The sequence below is a fragment of the Homalodisca vitripennis genome, unplaced genomic scaffold (assembly GCF_021130785.1).
Source record: "Homalodisca vitripennis isolate AUS2020 unplaced genomic scaffold, UT_GWSS_2.1 ScUCBcl_7067;HRSCAF=14579, whole genome shotgun sequence".
Taxonomy (NCBI): domain Eukaryota; kingdom Metazoa; phylum Arthropoda; class Insecta; order Hemiptera; family Cicadellidae; genus Homalodisca; species Homalodisca vitripennis.
Window position 1 is genome coordinate 12,857 of NW_025783177.1, and position 18,061 is coordinate 30,917.

The 18,061-nt window shown below is 30.5% G+C and overlaps 1 protein-coding gene across 1 annotated transcript; it reads left to right on the forward strand.

Moving 5' to 3' along the window:
- Positions 1–561: 561 nt before the first annotated feature.
- Positions 562–17,142, forward strand: LOC124374040 (formin-like protein 14). Its single transcript, XM_046832341.1, has 3 exons — positions 562–796; positions 1,580–1,710; positions 17,077–17,142. Exons 1-3 carry the CDS (start codon positions 562–564, stop codon positions 17,140–17,142), a joined length of 432 nt encoding a protein of 143 aa, XP_046688297.1.
- The last annotated feature ends 919 nt before the right edge of the window (positions 17,143–18,061 follow it).

The following is an 18,061-nucleotide window of genomic DNA, read 5'->3' on the forward strand; positions in this document are numbered from 1 at the left end:
TTAGATTCACAGCAAAGTCAAATTTGTTTATCTGATCACTAGCTTCAGGTTATAATTAGATTGATTGGACTCATAGACCGTTATGGCAATAGAAAGTAGAGCACACCGGTGAGGGCTTGAGTGGGGGAGGGTGGTTACCTGGAGCTTGCTAGAACGCAGCTGGAGCTGTTTGTCCAGAGTCAGCTGCACCTTCTCTGTTTGTCCTGGAGTAAGTGGAGCTTATCAGTCCAGGTGTCCTCGCATCCTCCCGTCAATCACCTTAGTCTCACATCTATGTGCCGGATATCAGAGCAATGTCTGGCTGTTAATCGGTGCCAAACTGCCTGGGAGTTCCGCAAGGATTAGGATACTACCAGTGAAGTAGAGAGAAATTGTATGTTCTAGGACAACCGTTACACGGCCAAGGGTCACACAACATCAAACACAAAGGTCAATGACCCCTCGCCCCCCTCCACCCCCCCTCGCCCACAGAGGTCAATGACCCCTCGCCCCCCTCCACCCCCTCGCCCACAGAGGTCAATGACCCCTCGCCCCCCTCCACCCCCTCGCCCACAGAGGTCAATGACCCCTCGCCCCCCTACCACCCCCTCTCGCCCACAGAGGTCAATGACCTCCGCGCGGTGTTCCCCTCCACCCCCTCGCCCACAGAGGTCAATGACCCCTCGTCGGCCCCCCCTCCACCCACCCCCCCTCGCCCAACAGAGGTCAATGACCCCTCGCCCACCTCGCCCCCCTCCACCTCCAGAGGTCAATGACCTTTCAAGGTCATTCGATGACCTTGACTTTGGATTTCAAGGTCACACTATGACCTTGACCTTGGACTTCAAGGTCACCCGATGACCTTGACCTTGGACTTCAAGGTCACACCCGATGACCTTGACCTTGGACTTCAAGGTCACTTAATAGCCTTGACCTTCAGTTGTAAGAACGTTTCGTCATAACACTTGAGTCGTCATACAACTGTGACAACACCTGGCTATACGTAGTTTTACTTATGATGTAATATTTATGACGTAAATATGAGATCATTGTAATAGTTTGTGGTATTACTGATATTGTATGTTGGCACAAGACATGCGCAGGAAGTAGTTTTCCTTCTGGAGTTTTTGATTCATTAATATTAATAAAGCGGATGACCAGAGTGATTAAGCCCACGCGCAGTGCAATTTTGTTGCAACAGTATAATAATAAGTATTTATTCACTATGGTAATGGATTCAACGAAGTGCGTGTAAAGTAAACAAGTGTAGTTATGCAACGTGTGATACAGCCTTGAGGTTTCTTTATAAGCTGAGGAGGAAGTTTTACCCAACAGTGTTCTGTTCATGCTTTCCAAGACACTTCTAATATACAGGTATGTATTTCATACAAATTACGTTCCATTATTTTCTACGTTTTTTTGAAAAATATATTGTTTTTCCAAAAACTAACTATTGGTAAATTATTTACAAATTGTGTTAAACTAGTATTAATTTGGTTTTATTAAATAGATGAAAACAGTGCATTTTAAATTTTGTAATTTAAAAAATATTAAATTTCTTTTGTATTGATTATTAACGATTTTAATTTTTGTGTTTTAGAAATGGATTCTGAAACAGTCGTTGACTTGACACAATCCGAAGAGCATTCTTCAATACTACGTAAGCTTCTAAGTACTCCTCCACCTCCACCACTTAAACAGCAACAGCAAACAGCAACAGCAACAGAAACAGCAACAGAAACAGCAACAGCAACAGCAAACAGCAGCTGACACAACAACCGTCTACTTCTTCATCTTTCGGTACGTCAGCAATGATGAGTTTCTTAACATTGACACAGATTATAGAAAATTTGTGGATGATTGGGTTTCGAAGTTTGGATAGTTGGGAACAATTGGTTAGTCAACTGAAAAAAATCAAAAGACATATGCATGAACCCTATAGCAGTACAACTGCTATTTATTTTTCAAAACTTATGTGATTCTTTGACTAAATATTACCTAGTAGAAAATAATGACTTATCTGCAGATAAACAGGTTTATTATTTATTAGAAGAGCACACGTATGACATGTTATTAAGTATTTTTGATGATGTATTAAAAAATGTTACTAATGTTTCGTTTCCACTAAATATTGTACAAAAGATTCAGGATATCGGAAGAAGTAGATTAATAGAATTAGAAGGTAATACTGAACAAAAAGATGAGTAAAAAATTGAGAAAAGGAGTTTAAAAAGACCAAAAAGTGATTATTCGTCTGATTCAGATCAACTAAACTTTGATGATGACGATGATGAGGTTGACAAATTTGCTAAATTATTTAACCATAAAAATAATAAATCCTTATTCATATCACAACATTTACAGTACCAGTCTGGCGATCAAAAAAGAAAAAATATCAACACCTGGCGAGACTGGTACTCATTTAATTAAAATTGAAATCACCGATGTTAAAGATTTGAAAAAATGTAAAAGTGAAAAACAATACTGGCAAAAAGTATCGAAAAAAGGCTATTTTTTATTAGACGTTAAAAAAAAAATCCAGAAGACAAAAGAAAGTTTGAAGTAATTAACACAATGTGTTAAACGTCTGTTGGTCAAAACATGTTAAAAATGGACAGTGTAAAACAAGAAAACAGTTACATTTGATAAAAAAGACAAATCGTACTAAATGTTAAGTAGAGTTTGTTAAAATATTTTTAGGCTTACTATGTCTTATTGATTTTACAATAATTTTCTATATTAATTAATTAGTTATTATTTTTTCAGCTAGTAACACTCTAAAATTTTATTCGACTGTCGGAAAATGGATTTCCACCCGAACGTTGTTCACCATTAGCTGCGGGCTTTGAATTTAAGAGAAGTGGGAGAAAATGTAGTTATAAAAAAATGGGATCGTAAATTAGTAAAAACAAATATTGCGATAGTAATTACCAGACGAGTGTTATGGTCGAATAGCGCCGAGATCAGGTCTATCTTTAAAAAACGGTATACATGTAGGTGCTGGAGTTATTGATCCAGATTATAGAGGAAACGTAGGAATAGTGCTGTTCAATTTATCAAACGATAATTTCAGTGTAGAAATTGGTGATAGAATAGCTCAATTAATTTGCGAGCGAATAGTTTGGCCTGATATTGAGGAGGTTACTAAAAACAGTGTGTTTAGAAAAAACTAGTAGAGATGAAAATGGTTTTGGATCAACAGGATTAAAATAATTATTTTTATTTTTTTTTCAGATCATAAATAATGGAATCTTTTCTACCATTTAAAAAAAGAAAACATACTTTTGTTTCTGAACCAATGAACATTGATAATAATGAAGAAGAAGAGCTCATGGAATTAGAACAGGAAAATAATTTATTCTCTATCACCATCTACATCATCATCATCATTATCTTCTGATGAAAATAAATTATTAGAAGTTCCCAATTTAAAACGAAAAAAAACACAGATTAAAATTAGTAATGTCCAAATTATAAAATTTATAGAAAATTGAAAATGCGTTTAAAGGTATTCTAAAAAACGTACTATTTGAAAAAACCAAGACAAAAATTTAAAAAGATATTTGTTTAATTTTACAAGTTTCTAAAGAAGAAATAAAACAGTTGATATTAAATTTACTAAAATGAAATATGAAGCATTAAAATTTAACATTGTTGTTGAATGTACTTATATGAAACCTTTTACAAAGGAGACTCAAGAAGAGTGGCTTTTAAAACCTCTAATTTTACAAGTGTTTCGTGAAAATTCTTTAAATAATATCTTGAGAAATATGTTTACAAAAATTTGTGGTGAAGAAAATGATTATTTAGGAAAAGGTAGCGGTTGGACATTACATTCTGTAGATGGAATTCTTGTACGATGTAGTAAGTATAGACCATTAGCCGGCTCTTCAATACATTACTCTTCCAAAGTGTATTCAAAATAAAAAAGCTATTATTAATCCGCAAAATCTAGATGATGATAAATGGTTTTCAATGGTCAATTCTAGCTCGTTTATGTAGAAGGCGAGCATAGAGAACGTGTAGATGAAAGATATACATCTATAATTAATAACTTCAATTTTAATGATTTAGTTTAATCCATGCACTTTAAAACAAATTAAAAAATTCGAAAAAAAATAATTTTGGAATAAGTGTAAATGTTTTATGGTATAAATAAAACATTCGAAATTTATCCACTCAGAGTATGTGAAGAAGAAGCTGAAAAATCATTTTGATTTATTGTTATTGTCCAACGATCAAGGTATTAACCACTATTGTTTATATTAATGATTTTTCAAGATTAATTAGAACACAAATTTCACTCAATACGAAAAAAATGATATTTTTGTAAAAGATGTTTTGCTCATTATTCAGGAATTGATAAACAAGTTAAAATTAAATGCTCACAAATTAAACTGTAAAATCAATAAGCCGTTAAAAAGCACAAATGCCGGATAATCCATCAATTTTAAAATTTACAAATTTTCATTTTAAGTTTAAGGTTCCAGTTGTTGCTTACTGCGATTTTGAATGTATTTTGAAAAAAAGTTGAATGAAAAGCAATCAAAAGTACACAACCATTAATGAAATACATGAACCAATGAGTTTTTTGTGTGTATTTAGTTATTGATAAAGACTTTCCGGAACATATGACATCTCAATTGCCAAATGAACCGTATCTTTATAGAGGTCCTGATGCAGCTTCAAAAGTTTATGGATTATCTAATTTCAATTGCAAATTTGTTAGCAGAATTAATTGATATTAATAGACCTATGATACCATTGAGTGATTATGAAAGAAATAGAATTAAATCTATTAATAATTGTGAATTGTGTAATTTAGAATTTTACCATGATTGAACAACCTGTAAAAGATCATTGTCACTTTACTGGACGTTTTAGAAATTTACTCTGTAACAAATGTAATTTTGAAAAGAAAAAATCAAACATGTTTACCACAATATTTTTGCATGGAAGTTCTAACTAATGACACACATTTTATTGTTAAACAGTTAGGTTGTGACCAACAAAAAAATTAATGTTATTCCGAATTCTTCAGAAAAAATATGTTAGTTTTTCTAAAAAACACGACTGGTAAAATTAAATTACGTTTTCTTGATAGTTTTTAGATTTTTAAATACCAGTCTAGCTCAGTTAGCAAATAATTTACCAAAAGAAAGATTTTATCATACTAAATTATTTTTTAATAATGAAAATGATTTACCCTTTGTTACTAGAAAAGGTGTGTATCCTTATGAATATACAGATTCGTGGGAAAAATTGGAAGAAACTCAATTTACCTGCAAAAGAATGTTTTTTTTAACAAAATGTCAGAAGAACATATTTCAAATGAAGAATTTGATCATGCCAAAAAAGTTTGGTCACGATTTAACTGTCAAACATTAGGTGATTATTCTGATTTTTATCTAAAAAACTGATGTATTATTATTAGCAGATATATTTGAAAATTTTCGCATTATATGTCTTAATAATTATGAATTAGATCCAGCTAATTACCTAACTCTTCCTAGTTTAACATTTGATGCGATGTTAAAATTTACAGAAGTAGAATTGGAATTATTAAACAATTATGACATGTATATGTTTATTGAAAAAGGAATACGTGGCGGTATTACTAAGTTGTATAAAAAGACACGCTATAGCAAACAATAAAGATTTTAAAATGATACATTATTTGATTGTAATAAACCCTCTAATTATTTGACATATATAGATGCAAAATAATTTATATGGCTGGGCCATGATCAAACCTATGCCAAAAGATGGATTTAGATGGTTAACAAATAAAGAAATAAAAAGATTCAATGTACAATCAATAAACAAATGATAGTCCTATTGGATATATTATTGAATGTAATATTGGTTATCCATCATATTTACACGATTATCATAATGATTTACCATTTCTACCTGAAAAACAATGTCCGCCAAATTCAAAACAAGTTAAATTACTCACTACTCTTAATGATAAAAGAATATTATGTGTGTCATTATGTCAACTTAAAACAGGCACTAGATAATGGATTAGTTTTTAAAAAGAATACATCGAATCTTACAATTCAATCAGAGTCTTTGGCTTAAATCATATATTTTATTTAACACTGAAAAGAGGAAACAGTCGAATAATGAATTTGAAAAAGACTTTTATAAATTACTTAATAATGCAATGTTTGGCAAAATCAATAGAAAATGTTTCGAGACAGACTTAATTTAGAATTAGTACAATACTGAGAAAAGATTGTCCAAATTGATTTCCAGACCTAATTTTAAAACCGAATAGTTTATTCAGAAAATTTAAGCGCAGTAGAATGTAGTAAAGATGTTGTAATTGTTTAATAAACCTATTTATATTGGATTTACAGTCTTAGAATTAAGCAAATTTCACATGTACGATTTTCCATTATAACATAATGAAACCATTTTATCCAAATAAAATAAAACTTACTTTATATTGATACTGATTCATTTTTTTATGAGATATTCACTAAAGATTTATATGAAGATTTCAATAATTTAAGTATAAAAAAATATTTTGATATGTCATCAGATTATCCAAAAAATCATAAATGTTATTTTGTAGAAAATAAAAAAAAATTAGGCTGTTTTAAAGACGAATGTATGGGTATTCCTATAGTAGAATTTATCGGAATTAAGGAGCAAACTTTTACCTACAGAACTATGAACGATTTGTATTTAGAAGAAAAAAAAGATGAAATTAAAAAAAGCTAAAGGTGTAACAAAATCTGTAATAAAAAATCATATTAATTTTTATGATTATAAAAAATTGTTTATATTTTCATCATGTAACATTAGAAAAGAAATGAGAATGTTTCAATCAAAAAAAACATACTCTAAGAACAGTAACAATAAACAAGTTGGCTCTAAATGGAAATGATGATAAAAGATGTATTCAAACAGACGGAGTACACACATTAGCGTATGGTCACACAAAAATTGAAAATTTAATTTTTACATATCCATTTCTGTATATTATATTATATTTGTTATTATTTTTATTAATATTATACTAATGTTTTGTAAATATTGTACTAATATTATGTATTATTATCAAATATATTTACATACAATTGAATTAACCATATACTATTTGTTACTTATTTTACCTCCTATTTCCTAATTTAAATATAAGGATAAAATAATAACACATCAATATTTACAAAAAAAAATCATATTTATTTTTTTATATAATCTTTTTTACAATTCCTGATAATGGTGTGTACTGTACAATTGCATCATTTATAATTTAAAACAATAAACTGCAGTTCCAGCTGGGAAAGTCTTTGTTTGCCTGCAATTCAACTCTTATATCCAATGCTCCGGTTTTTTATTGTATCAACTTGCTTTGAACAATCAATAACGAAAAGTGGAAATTTTTGTAGAAACTCATTTTTACTCAGGACAAGGGTTGGTTATCACTTCCTGCATAATATATGAAGACTGGAATCTTGAATACAAATTCATACATCAGTGCTGTGCATCCATTGAAATTATCATAAGGATAATATTTGCTATTTAAATAAAGTTTTTAACATTTCCAAATCACAAAAATCAAAATGTGATGAATTTTTATCATTTTTATCTTTTCTATTTGTTTGAAAGCCTATTATTACATATCGAGGCTTTTTCCACCAAAGATGTAGTTTTAACAGTCCAAGTCTGAGCTTTAGAAACAGGAAGTGAGGGATATTCATGAAATTTGCCACCTTCTAAACGCCATTGTTATGGGCTGATCAGAGTCAAGTAATCTTTAGTAATGATAATCTTATATTATCATCAACACGAACATAAGGAACTTTCCAAACAATCTTATTTATTTGAAATGAACAATCGTGAAGACTTGGTGTAGCTTGAAAAATTGCATTTTTTATCAGTTGATGCGCGTATCAGCACTAATTCTTGTTTTACATTCAAAAAGTATTTTTTTATAATCTTCTGCAAACCCCAATAACAATTGGAGCGGTACACAAAATGAAAAATTAGTTTTATCTGCAAGAAAACGTCCATCGATGGTGGATTCCAGCAGCCTGCATTCTTTAATCCAGTTTTCATCTCCCGGTTTCAGTGTAAGTATATTCTTCATAGTACTAGTTATACCAACCATTTTTTTACCACGATCAAATTTCCGTTCCACAAATTTCATATCTAATTTCATCAAAATAAGAAAAGCCATACAGTTATTAATTAGACTTGAAGTAGTATCATCTTTTGAATCAGCAGATTTAATAATTTTCCCTTCAATTAGTAAAAAACTTTTTATTAGGACACGTATATGCGTCTTGTTGATGAACAGGAATACGAATTTCATCACTATTTTTAAAAGAATTAGATGTGTATGGATTGTGAGAATGCCATTCCCCATTCTATAAGCGATTCATCAATTTCTATATTTTCATTAACATTTAATATATTACTCATTTTTAATTCGTTTAAATTCCGGAAGATTTTGTAGAAAAAATTAAATTTTTCAATGTTAACGGTTTCAAAGTTCGAACCATGACTAATATCTTTTTTAAATTTATTATTTCTTATACTAGAAACGCTAGTTGTAATACTGTTATTTGTTATTTTCTCTAATCGGAAATACAATACCCATTATTATTTATTTCTGTTTTTTTCTTATATCAACTCTTAAATTGATTTCTTCGTTTCTAAAGTTCACTAAGTTCCCTTCTTGATCCTCTAATGTTATATAAAATTCACCTAATGTTGATTGTTTTGTAATTGGTAAGTATTTAACAATGTTTGGTTTTTCAACAATTTTATAACCAGGTTGCTACAGCAGGATAAAACTCATGAAGCACATGGCCTTCTATCCCGTTTCTATAAGATCCTTTAACAATATTACAAGTGATTCGAATGATATCCACTTTATTAATGGCGACGCTGATTAGTTGATATATGCCATTTATTTGCTTCTAATTTTGACTATTTGTAAATCCTAATAGATTCGCTATAGAATTTGGAACTGTAAAGTCTACAATTTGATTACATAATATTTCACAATGAAGTGTGTTATTATTTGCAACAAGATTAAAAGTGGTAGAAGATTTTTTTTCTTCTAAATCTTTTATAATATAATTCTTAATATCTTCTATCTCGTATGCACCAGTTGGTAAACTCAGCACGTCTGTACCAATTTTGATTTTATTATTTATATCTTCTTCAACATTTGGAATTGAATTATATGTCATTAAATCTAAAAATCCCCATTTCCCACTCATCAGACGAACTCAAATCCAGTGGTGGAAAAAGAGAACATTTTAAAATTTGAATGTTTTCCAGTAACACAAATCATCTTCGCACGGCTAGAAAGTCTAAAAACACAAATGACCACCAATTCACTGTGTCCGGCTCGTTGTCTAGGAAAATAATTATATATTTTATATTCACTTTGTTACCATCAACACTTTTTAAATATTTTTGAATTTCAATTGTGGACGTAAATTCCCGAAAACTGTCGAAATATTCAACATTTAAACCTATTTTTGTAAAAAACATACCCAGTGTGTACCTTGTCCTGCATAAACTGTCTAAATTTATAATTGCGGATTCTTTATTACGTATTCTAATTGGTAGTAAAATCACGCATAAAAAACCCCTCTGAAATGTGGTAATTTAAGTTTTTTTGCACATTTTATTATATCTTTATTCGTTAATGGTCTATTAGCTAAACGATCGATTATTTTTGACGAGTACATTGTGGATTTTTTTTTTGAATGACCAGAACCTTTATACGGTCTTAAATATAGACCTTTACCTACCTTTTTTTAACCGTTTTTCTTTTTACTAACTTTCCTTTTTATTTTTTTCTTACATTTAAAGCAATTGTTTGACTTTTTCTTTTTTCCACCTCCTCCTCCTCCTCCTCCTCCTCCAAGTTTGGTTTTTGCTTTCATGATATTAGTAACTGCCCATTGCGGCTGCTTTTTCACCTAAACTTGAATCAGATGCTTTAAAACTCTTTCCCAAGCGCCTTCAGCTAATATACGATCCGCAATAGATCTCTGTTTATTATCACTATACTTTGCATACGCTATATCGTGTTGACGGCACAAAGAGTCAAGTTTATTAATTCCTTTTTGACCTAATGCAAGTCTCTTTATTCAAATTAGTTCCTGGACCACAAAACTGGTAATTTGGTAAGTGTATTTCCGTTGGTAAAATATCGATTGCTTTATTTAAAACTGAACCTGCTGCATTGGCAAAGTGATGTTATCAGTCCCGAGCCTTGATAACTACTAGCACAACTGTTTTTTCTCCTAGCCATAATATATAATTGTACTAAACGTCTTCTTTATCGTCTTCCAAATTCTTCTAATATTTCTTGAATCGTATCACGAACATGTGATTTAAAATTTAAATAATCATTTTTTTAAATTTATAATAATCGTTTTTAGTAAAATTTTCGAATTCGTTTTTTAAATCTAAAGTGTTTATTTTTATTTCTCTATCGGTTTGCTCTAATTTTTCTCTAGTTGCGTTTAGTTCTTGTCTTATCACAACATCGTTATCATTAATACTGGCACTAACACATTGACGATTCCTTCTTTTTTTTAACCAGCGCGATGTAATAATTTTGTATATTGAAAATCGATTGCTCTCTATTTTTTATTTCATTTTTCAATTTAGTTTCAAGATGATTAATTAAACCGCTAACTTTTTCCCTGAAAATCAGTTTTTAATTCTTCAACTTTATCATTTATTACTGTAAGACAATTTTGAATAGCATCGCTGAAAAATACTAAAATTTATTGTCATCATTAGGTTTTGCCGCGTCACCTAGATTACAAATTCTCTTATTTAATACATCATAGTTTCCATCACCGTGTCGATATGGAATCCATCACCCTTAGGTCCTCTCAGATTACTACTAGAACTAATACCACTACCATTCGAAAAGTGACCAAACTTATCAACACTCATAGCTACTATCAGATACAAAGGTTGAAATAAAAATGAAAAATACAAGTATTGTAATCATTATTTATTAAAATAATTTATCCCTTAATTCATATAACTCTTCTAATATTGAATTTATTTCATTTGAATGTGCTGTATTGCCCGCCTTTTGAGAAGCCAATAGTATTCTCAACCTATCGACCAGTTCGTTAGGATCATCATAGTAAATTTACATCTGGTTTTAAAATTAGATAATATATTATTCCACTGTCCTGCTGCCGTTTCCTGGTGATTAATTTTCATCTGTATAAGTGTTCATCATCATCATCGCAGAATTTGCTTTTCATTTGTTAAGTATTGGAAAATTATTATTATTATCTTTGTTTGACTGTGATTTTGTTTTTTTCTAAAGAAGAAAAATTAGAACAATACTATTCCACTACCTGAGGCCGAAGCTTGTTGTTGTTGTTGTTGTTGATTACCACTTTCATCGGTATTAGTGGTCTTCGTAGATTTCGGTTTTCTTCTCTTTAATAATCGAGAAATAATATTTTTATACTTGATACCTCTATTTGATCTTATTTTTCCTGAAGACGAATAATTAGATTTATGTACATTGGTTTGCATTATAATTAAATAATAGTTTTCTAAATCATCATTCAGAATAAATATATGCATTAGGATTATTCATAAATATTAATTCATAAAGTCCTCGTGTTTCCTTCATATCGTATTTCCATCAATAATTAAATCATCACCGTCAATATCTACAAGTTTATCACCGATTTTCCCAAGAATCACCTTCAACATGTAACCCGTAATTATGATCTATATGTTTAGTGCCTGTTATTAATTTAGAAAAATATTCTTTGGCTATTTTACCTGTAAAATTTTTTATCAATATAATATTTAGCAAGTTGTTTTCCTTCGGGTGTTTTTAATAATTCCTCACCCGTAGGCCGGGTTTGATATATTTTTTTCAAAAACGTCTGATCTTGCTGGAGTAACAGCAGTTGTTGTTGTTGTTGTTTCCATTTCTTCTTCCTCTTCATCAGTTCCAACTGTTTCCATATCACTGTTATCATCATTCGGAATTTGAGTTGCTCCTCTTTTAGATTTTTGAATGTCTAAAGTACCATCATCGTATTCATAATCACTTTCAAAAATCATGTTTTGTTGGTAGATTAATTTTCTGTTTTCTCTTTTTAAAAACCCTGAGGAGGATTTACAACTCGTAATTTTACAGGAACCGAATCAGATTCAATTTCGTTTTTTAAATAATTTTCGTTTCCGTTCAATTCTTTTAGTATTATCTTGTTCTTGTTCTTGTTGTTCTTCTTTTATTAGTTGTTTTAACGGTTCTGATACAGTTTTCAATTGTTTTTTCCTCCCACAATTCTTCCGTGTCAAATTGTTCTCGTTCAATCGATCTATGTTTATTATTTTTATATTTTTTTCTTAATTTATGTATTTTCTTTAACCACATCGTCTTTTGTTTTGTTTTGAAACCAAGAATCATCAAAATTTCTCCATGATGTTTAACTCAACAAAACGTGTGACTACAATAATGAAATTCTTGCTAGTTTGTAGCTTTTATTAAAATCCTGTTATAAAAATATCAAAACCCGAACGATAACGTCCATTATTTAAACTTCTATCTTTGTCAATCACTACAAATTTATTTTTCCCTCGATTCCATACTTTGATACACATTTCTTTGAACTGTTCAAATGACATGTCTATATTTACATGATCATTATAATACATGGTGTAAATTTTTATCATCTTGTTTAAATAGTATTATCAAGTTTGCATTATCTCGTACTAATTGTTTTTGGTATAAAACTGTATGTTTGACAAATATAAAAAGTGGTCAATCTTACAATGACGTCCCATTGCAAAATAATTTTTTGATGTTTTTTCTGTCCATCGCAAATAACATCGTCAAAAATCATAATTGAATACGGTTTAATTTCACTAGGAAATGGAACCTCATCTTTATCAGAGAAAGAAAAAATATCCTACTCCACTTATATTGTCCAATATACACATTGTAAAAAAATTAATACTTTTGTTGAAATAAAGATTTTGAAAAAATATAAACATTAGAAAAAAATAATCCTTTTGACGAAAATAATAAGTTTAAAACTAAATTAGTTTTAACCGCAGTTAGAAGGACCGCATATTATACATCTTATTGTATCAGGTAGTAAATCACCGTGTCGTTTACTTTTTTTGCATTTCCACCAGAAATTCCTTCTACTAACTTATCCAAATTTAATATCGGTAACTGAACAGTTTGTTTAATAAATTTCATTTTACCAGCTCTTCTTTACTAAATCCAACTGTCGTGTGATTCATCGAATCCTAGCCAGCGTACTAAAACTTTATCACCTTTTACGTCTTATTAATCTTTTCTAATCAAATAAATATCGTTAAATTTAGTTTTTACTTAATTCTTGTTGATAAAATCCACCTTGTACTATTTCTCCTCTATCGTCTTTCAAAATGTAAGTAACAGGAAATGTGGATTGTACTTTCCATATTGTATAAATTTCATTGCTCCATTTTGGTAAATAACCTTTTGCAAAAAATATTACGAACTCTGCTTATCCTGACTCGATCACCAACCTTAAATGATTGTTTCAGGTAAAATGTTTTTCTTGCATTTATAATTTCTAGTTAATACTTTTCTTTCATTTTTACTATTAACTTCAATTGGTCTCATTCCTATTGTACGGTGTACGGTATTATTATATTGTTTTACCAAATTAGGTAAAATATTTAGCCAACAATAGTTTACCTTGTACACTAAACGAAATCCACATTTTATTTTTCAATGTGCGATTCCAACGTTCTACGATGCTTGCTTTTAAATCAGAGAAAGATTTATAATGATTGATATTATATTTATTGAATAAAGATTGAAACTTTCACATTAAACCATTTCTTTTCCCGCATCAGTTTGAATATGTTTCATTGGAAATTTTGGATAAAATCGGGTCTAATGCTAGCGCAAACTCAGTAGCGCTTTTTGATTTTAACGGAACAGCTATTGCAAATTTGGAAAAACAATTAATCATTGTCATTATATATTTATAACCTTTATTACATTTTGAATAAGGTATCATTTCAACTAAATCCGCTTGATATAAGTCTTTTAATCCCTTCAATTCTACATATCCGTCGAGGAAAATTTTTTACGCGCTTGTCTGTGCAGTTCTTTTGCTATTTCCTCTTTTACACTCATAGCTGATATGAAAAAGTAAATAACACTATTTTATATTTATAAAGAATAAGTGCAAGGTAAATAAAAAGAAAAACATTTTTTTTTTTTTCAAAAGCACACACACATTTATTTATTTACTATACACAATTTTCACCATAATTACAAAAGTAACAGTCCTTTTATTTTCGGTTGTGGACCATCATTTTCACAAAATCTGGGGAAAAAATGCTCTTGACAACGTAGTGATTTTAATATGTCCTTGTCGTTTTCAAATAAACTGGTAACTTATCATAAATACAATCAATGTTAACAATGTGATTTAATATATATTCTTTTGGTAGATATTCTAATTGATCTTTTGACAAATTTGTGTAACCAATTGTGGAACAAAGTTTGATTGCTGTATTAATTTTTTTCCAAATTTTCCTTAACATATTTTGTATTCTTCCACCAATTTAAAATTGCATGTACAATTATATATGCGCAATTTTGATGAATTATGATTAAACAACACATGGTTTCAATATATCTACATTCATTTGTTTTCTTAAATTACATAAACTAGGACAATTGAGATTTTCAAGATTAATTACTTCAACATTGAATTCGGATAGCAATTTTTTTGTAAACGTTTTCTTTTTCAGTGCCTTTTTACATAAAATTTTACCTTGTATTTTTTTATTTTTTAAAAAAAACTTTCAATTCAGAATAGTGTTTTAACACCAGAACTCCATTGTAAACCGTGATGTTGTTTTTCTCTAACCAGTTGATTGTTTTTGTAAATGTTGTAGGGAGATTGTTAAAATTACACGGTGGTTGAAAACAACTGCAGTTGGTACACTTGCTCGTCCGTTGATATTAGAGCAAGCTCTTTTATGGACAAAATCGTTGATAATGTTTTTGAATCCTTGAAAGTCCAGTATATAACTCCATCCTATAAAACAAAAAAATTAAAATAATATATTTTAAGTACTATATTGGTAATTTAATCTCTTCCCAAAATTCACCATCAATAGTATTAATTTTGTTTTTTAAATTCAGTCCATTTATCAAGATCCATATAAGCGAAATTATGTTTATTATCTTTATTTACAATACAAATTTGAACTTGGTTTTGCCAGCCGCTAACAACTACTTTCATATCTCCTGTAACAATAAAAGTTTTACTGTAAGAATACTCCATATTAACCTGTTCAGTTCAACAAGTAGAATGAATATGAAACTGATATTATCACTGCAAGCATATTTTAACCAATAACAGTAGCAGTTCATTGAAACTAAAAAACCAACTACATTTTGATTTTCTTTAAGTAACCATATTAAATCGTTAAATTTTTGAAAAGTGATGTTATTTATTGGAAGATTTTTATATATTGATACATAACAATAATCATTGTGTTCTGAAAAATCTATAATTCTAAGATTATCATAAAAATTGACTCTCAAAAAAATCTATATTGTAACACTTCGTAATATATTAATATCTAAATAATCTAGAAAAGACTAAATTCAGTATCACCTACAAATATTGCATAATTTGTAATACACCCATCCTTCAACATAAACAATTTCCCTTTTTTAAAATATATGTAACCATTTATGTAATTGATTACCTACGTAAGCTACAAAATCTGAAGAAAATTTGATGTGAATAAATTTGACCCAAATACAATCTAGATGCATAAAAAGAAACTACATGCACACAATCTTTATTTAAAGTTTTATTAAGAATAACATTACTTTTCCAAGAAAATATTGCATGTTTTTTTTTCATACAGTGTTCTTTACAAATAGATACCAAAAAATAATCGTTTTCTATAAAATAAACATCTTCATATAAGAAGGTTAAGCAATATTTTTAAATTTTAACTCAAGTGGAAGTGAAGAAATATAATGGTTTATTAAATCACTCATTACTGTTCACAAAGTTGGCGACCTTTGAAGGACGGTTATAAGTTTCACACAAACTCCGTCTTTCATTTAAACGACACACATGAAAGTTTTCCACTCACGCGTTTGCACTTGGTTTTTTTTCAAAATTGATTTAAACACTTCTTCAAATTCAGCTATTCTTTTTCTAAAACGATCTCTGTCTCTTGCAATTTGTTCCCATTCGGTATTTTCTATCTTCATACTCATCTAACATATAACATTTACTGACTACAGGATTGGAAAATGATACTGTTCTATAATCAAGTCAATCAGTTATATATCTTCATCATCATCATTGAAATTTATTATGTACTCAATCTAAATTCAGTATCAATAACAGAAAAATATTTTTTAAACTTTTTTTCCCAATTATCAATATCTAATATAAAAGTTTGATTGTTTAATTCTAAAACAACTTTTGTTTTGTTTTAAATGTTCTCTCGCACAAAAACTTTAAAAACATTGGTAAGTTGAAATAGCCCCTTTTCTTTAGGAAGTTCCATATTTAATTACCTGTATTAACACACACACACACACACACAAACTAAATAATCACTTTATGAAATGTTGTTCGTTACTAATGATTTATCGTTCCACAAATAACTCGGTTTTTATAGTAAAATTATGACGTCAATAAAAAAAAATATATCTTATGAATCATGATTTATATTAATTTTAACCAATCAAATTAATCCTATACTTATATAATAACATATTTTTAAATCACCTGATATCTCTGGCGGATGTAAAGTAAACACACGATGTATTTCATTATGGTGATGCAACAAACAAGATTTGCACTGCGCCTGGGGAGTGCTTAATCACACTGGTATTGTCCTATGCTGATGCAACAAACAACCTGGCACTGCACGTGGCTGGTATCTTCCTAGTCATGCGCGTTACACTGCGCAATCACCTAAGTTATTACAATCATTACGCCTAACAGTAACACGTCAACAAAGTTGTATGACGTACATAATAAGTAAACTACGTATAGCCAGGTGTTGTCACAGTTGTATGACGACTCAAGTTGTTATGACGAAACGTTCTTACAACTGAAGGTCAAGGCTATTAAGTGACCTTGAAGTCCAAGGTCAAGGTTCATCGCGGTGACCTTTGAAGTCCCCAAGGTCCAAGGGTCATCCCGGGTGACCTTGAAGTCAAGGTCAAGGTCATCGGGTTGAATACCCCTAGAAGTCCACGGTCAAGGTCATAGTGTGGACCTTGAAATCCAAAGTCAAGGTCATCGAATGACCTTGAAGGTCATTGACCTCTGGAGGTGGAGGGGGGCGAGGGGTCATTGACCTCTGTGGCGAGGAGGGGTGGGAGGGGTGGAGGGGGGTGGGGCGAAGCGGGGGTCATTGACCTCTGTGGGCGGAAGGGGGTGTGGAGGGTGGGCGAGGGGTTCAATTGACCTCTGTTGCGAGGTGGTGGAGGGGGGGGTGGAAGGGGGGGCGAGGGCGGGCGAGGGGGCCGTGGGCCAGGGGGGCGATGGTCATTGAACCTTTGTGTTGATGTTGTGTGACCTTGGCCGTGTAACGGTTGTCCTAGAACATACAATTTCATCTCCTACTCAGTGATATTCCCTAATTGTTTTAATTCTAAGGAATGCAACCTCTGTTTTTAATGGGGGTTAAACGGTCGTGTTTTAAAATTAAAATGAAGGTTTTATGCAATTCTATGTATAAAGTAATGGGTAAAAAAATTGTACAAGAAGAAAGTATTTATATATATTGTGTTGTGATAAAAATCTTATTAAAGGCCTATCCTAAGAGACAGAATTCCTGCTGCAAAGTAGAGCTATGTATTACTACTACTAAAGTAGTAGGTTTGTGACTTACGAGGTTTAGTTTGTGATATACCGTTCTCAATGAGTGTGTTCGATGTTGTTACAACATATTCTTAAAGGTATTCATATTTTATGTTCATTTCTAGTATAGTAATCTTTGTAAAACCTGGGATGAAAATGTTCGAATATTTTGGTTTGTACGTTCTTAA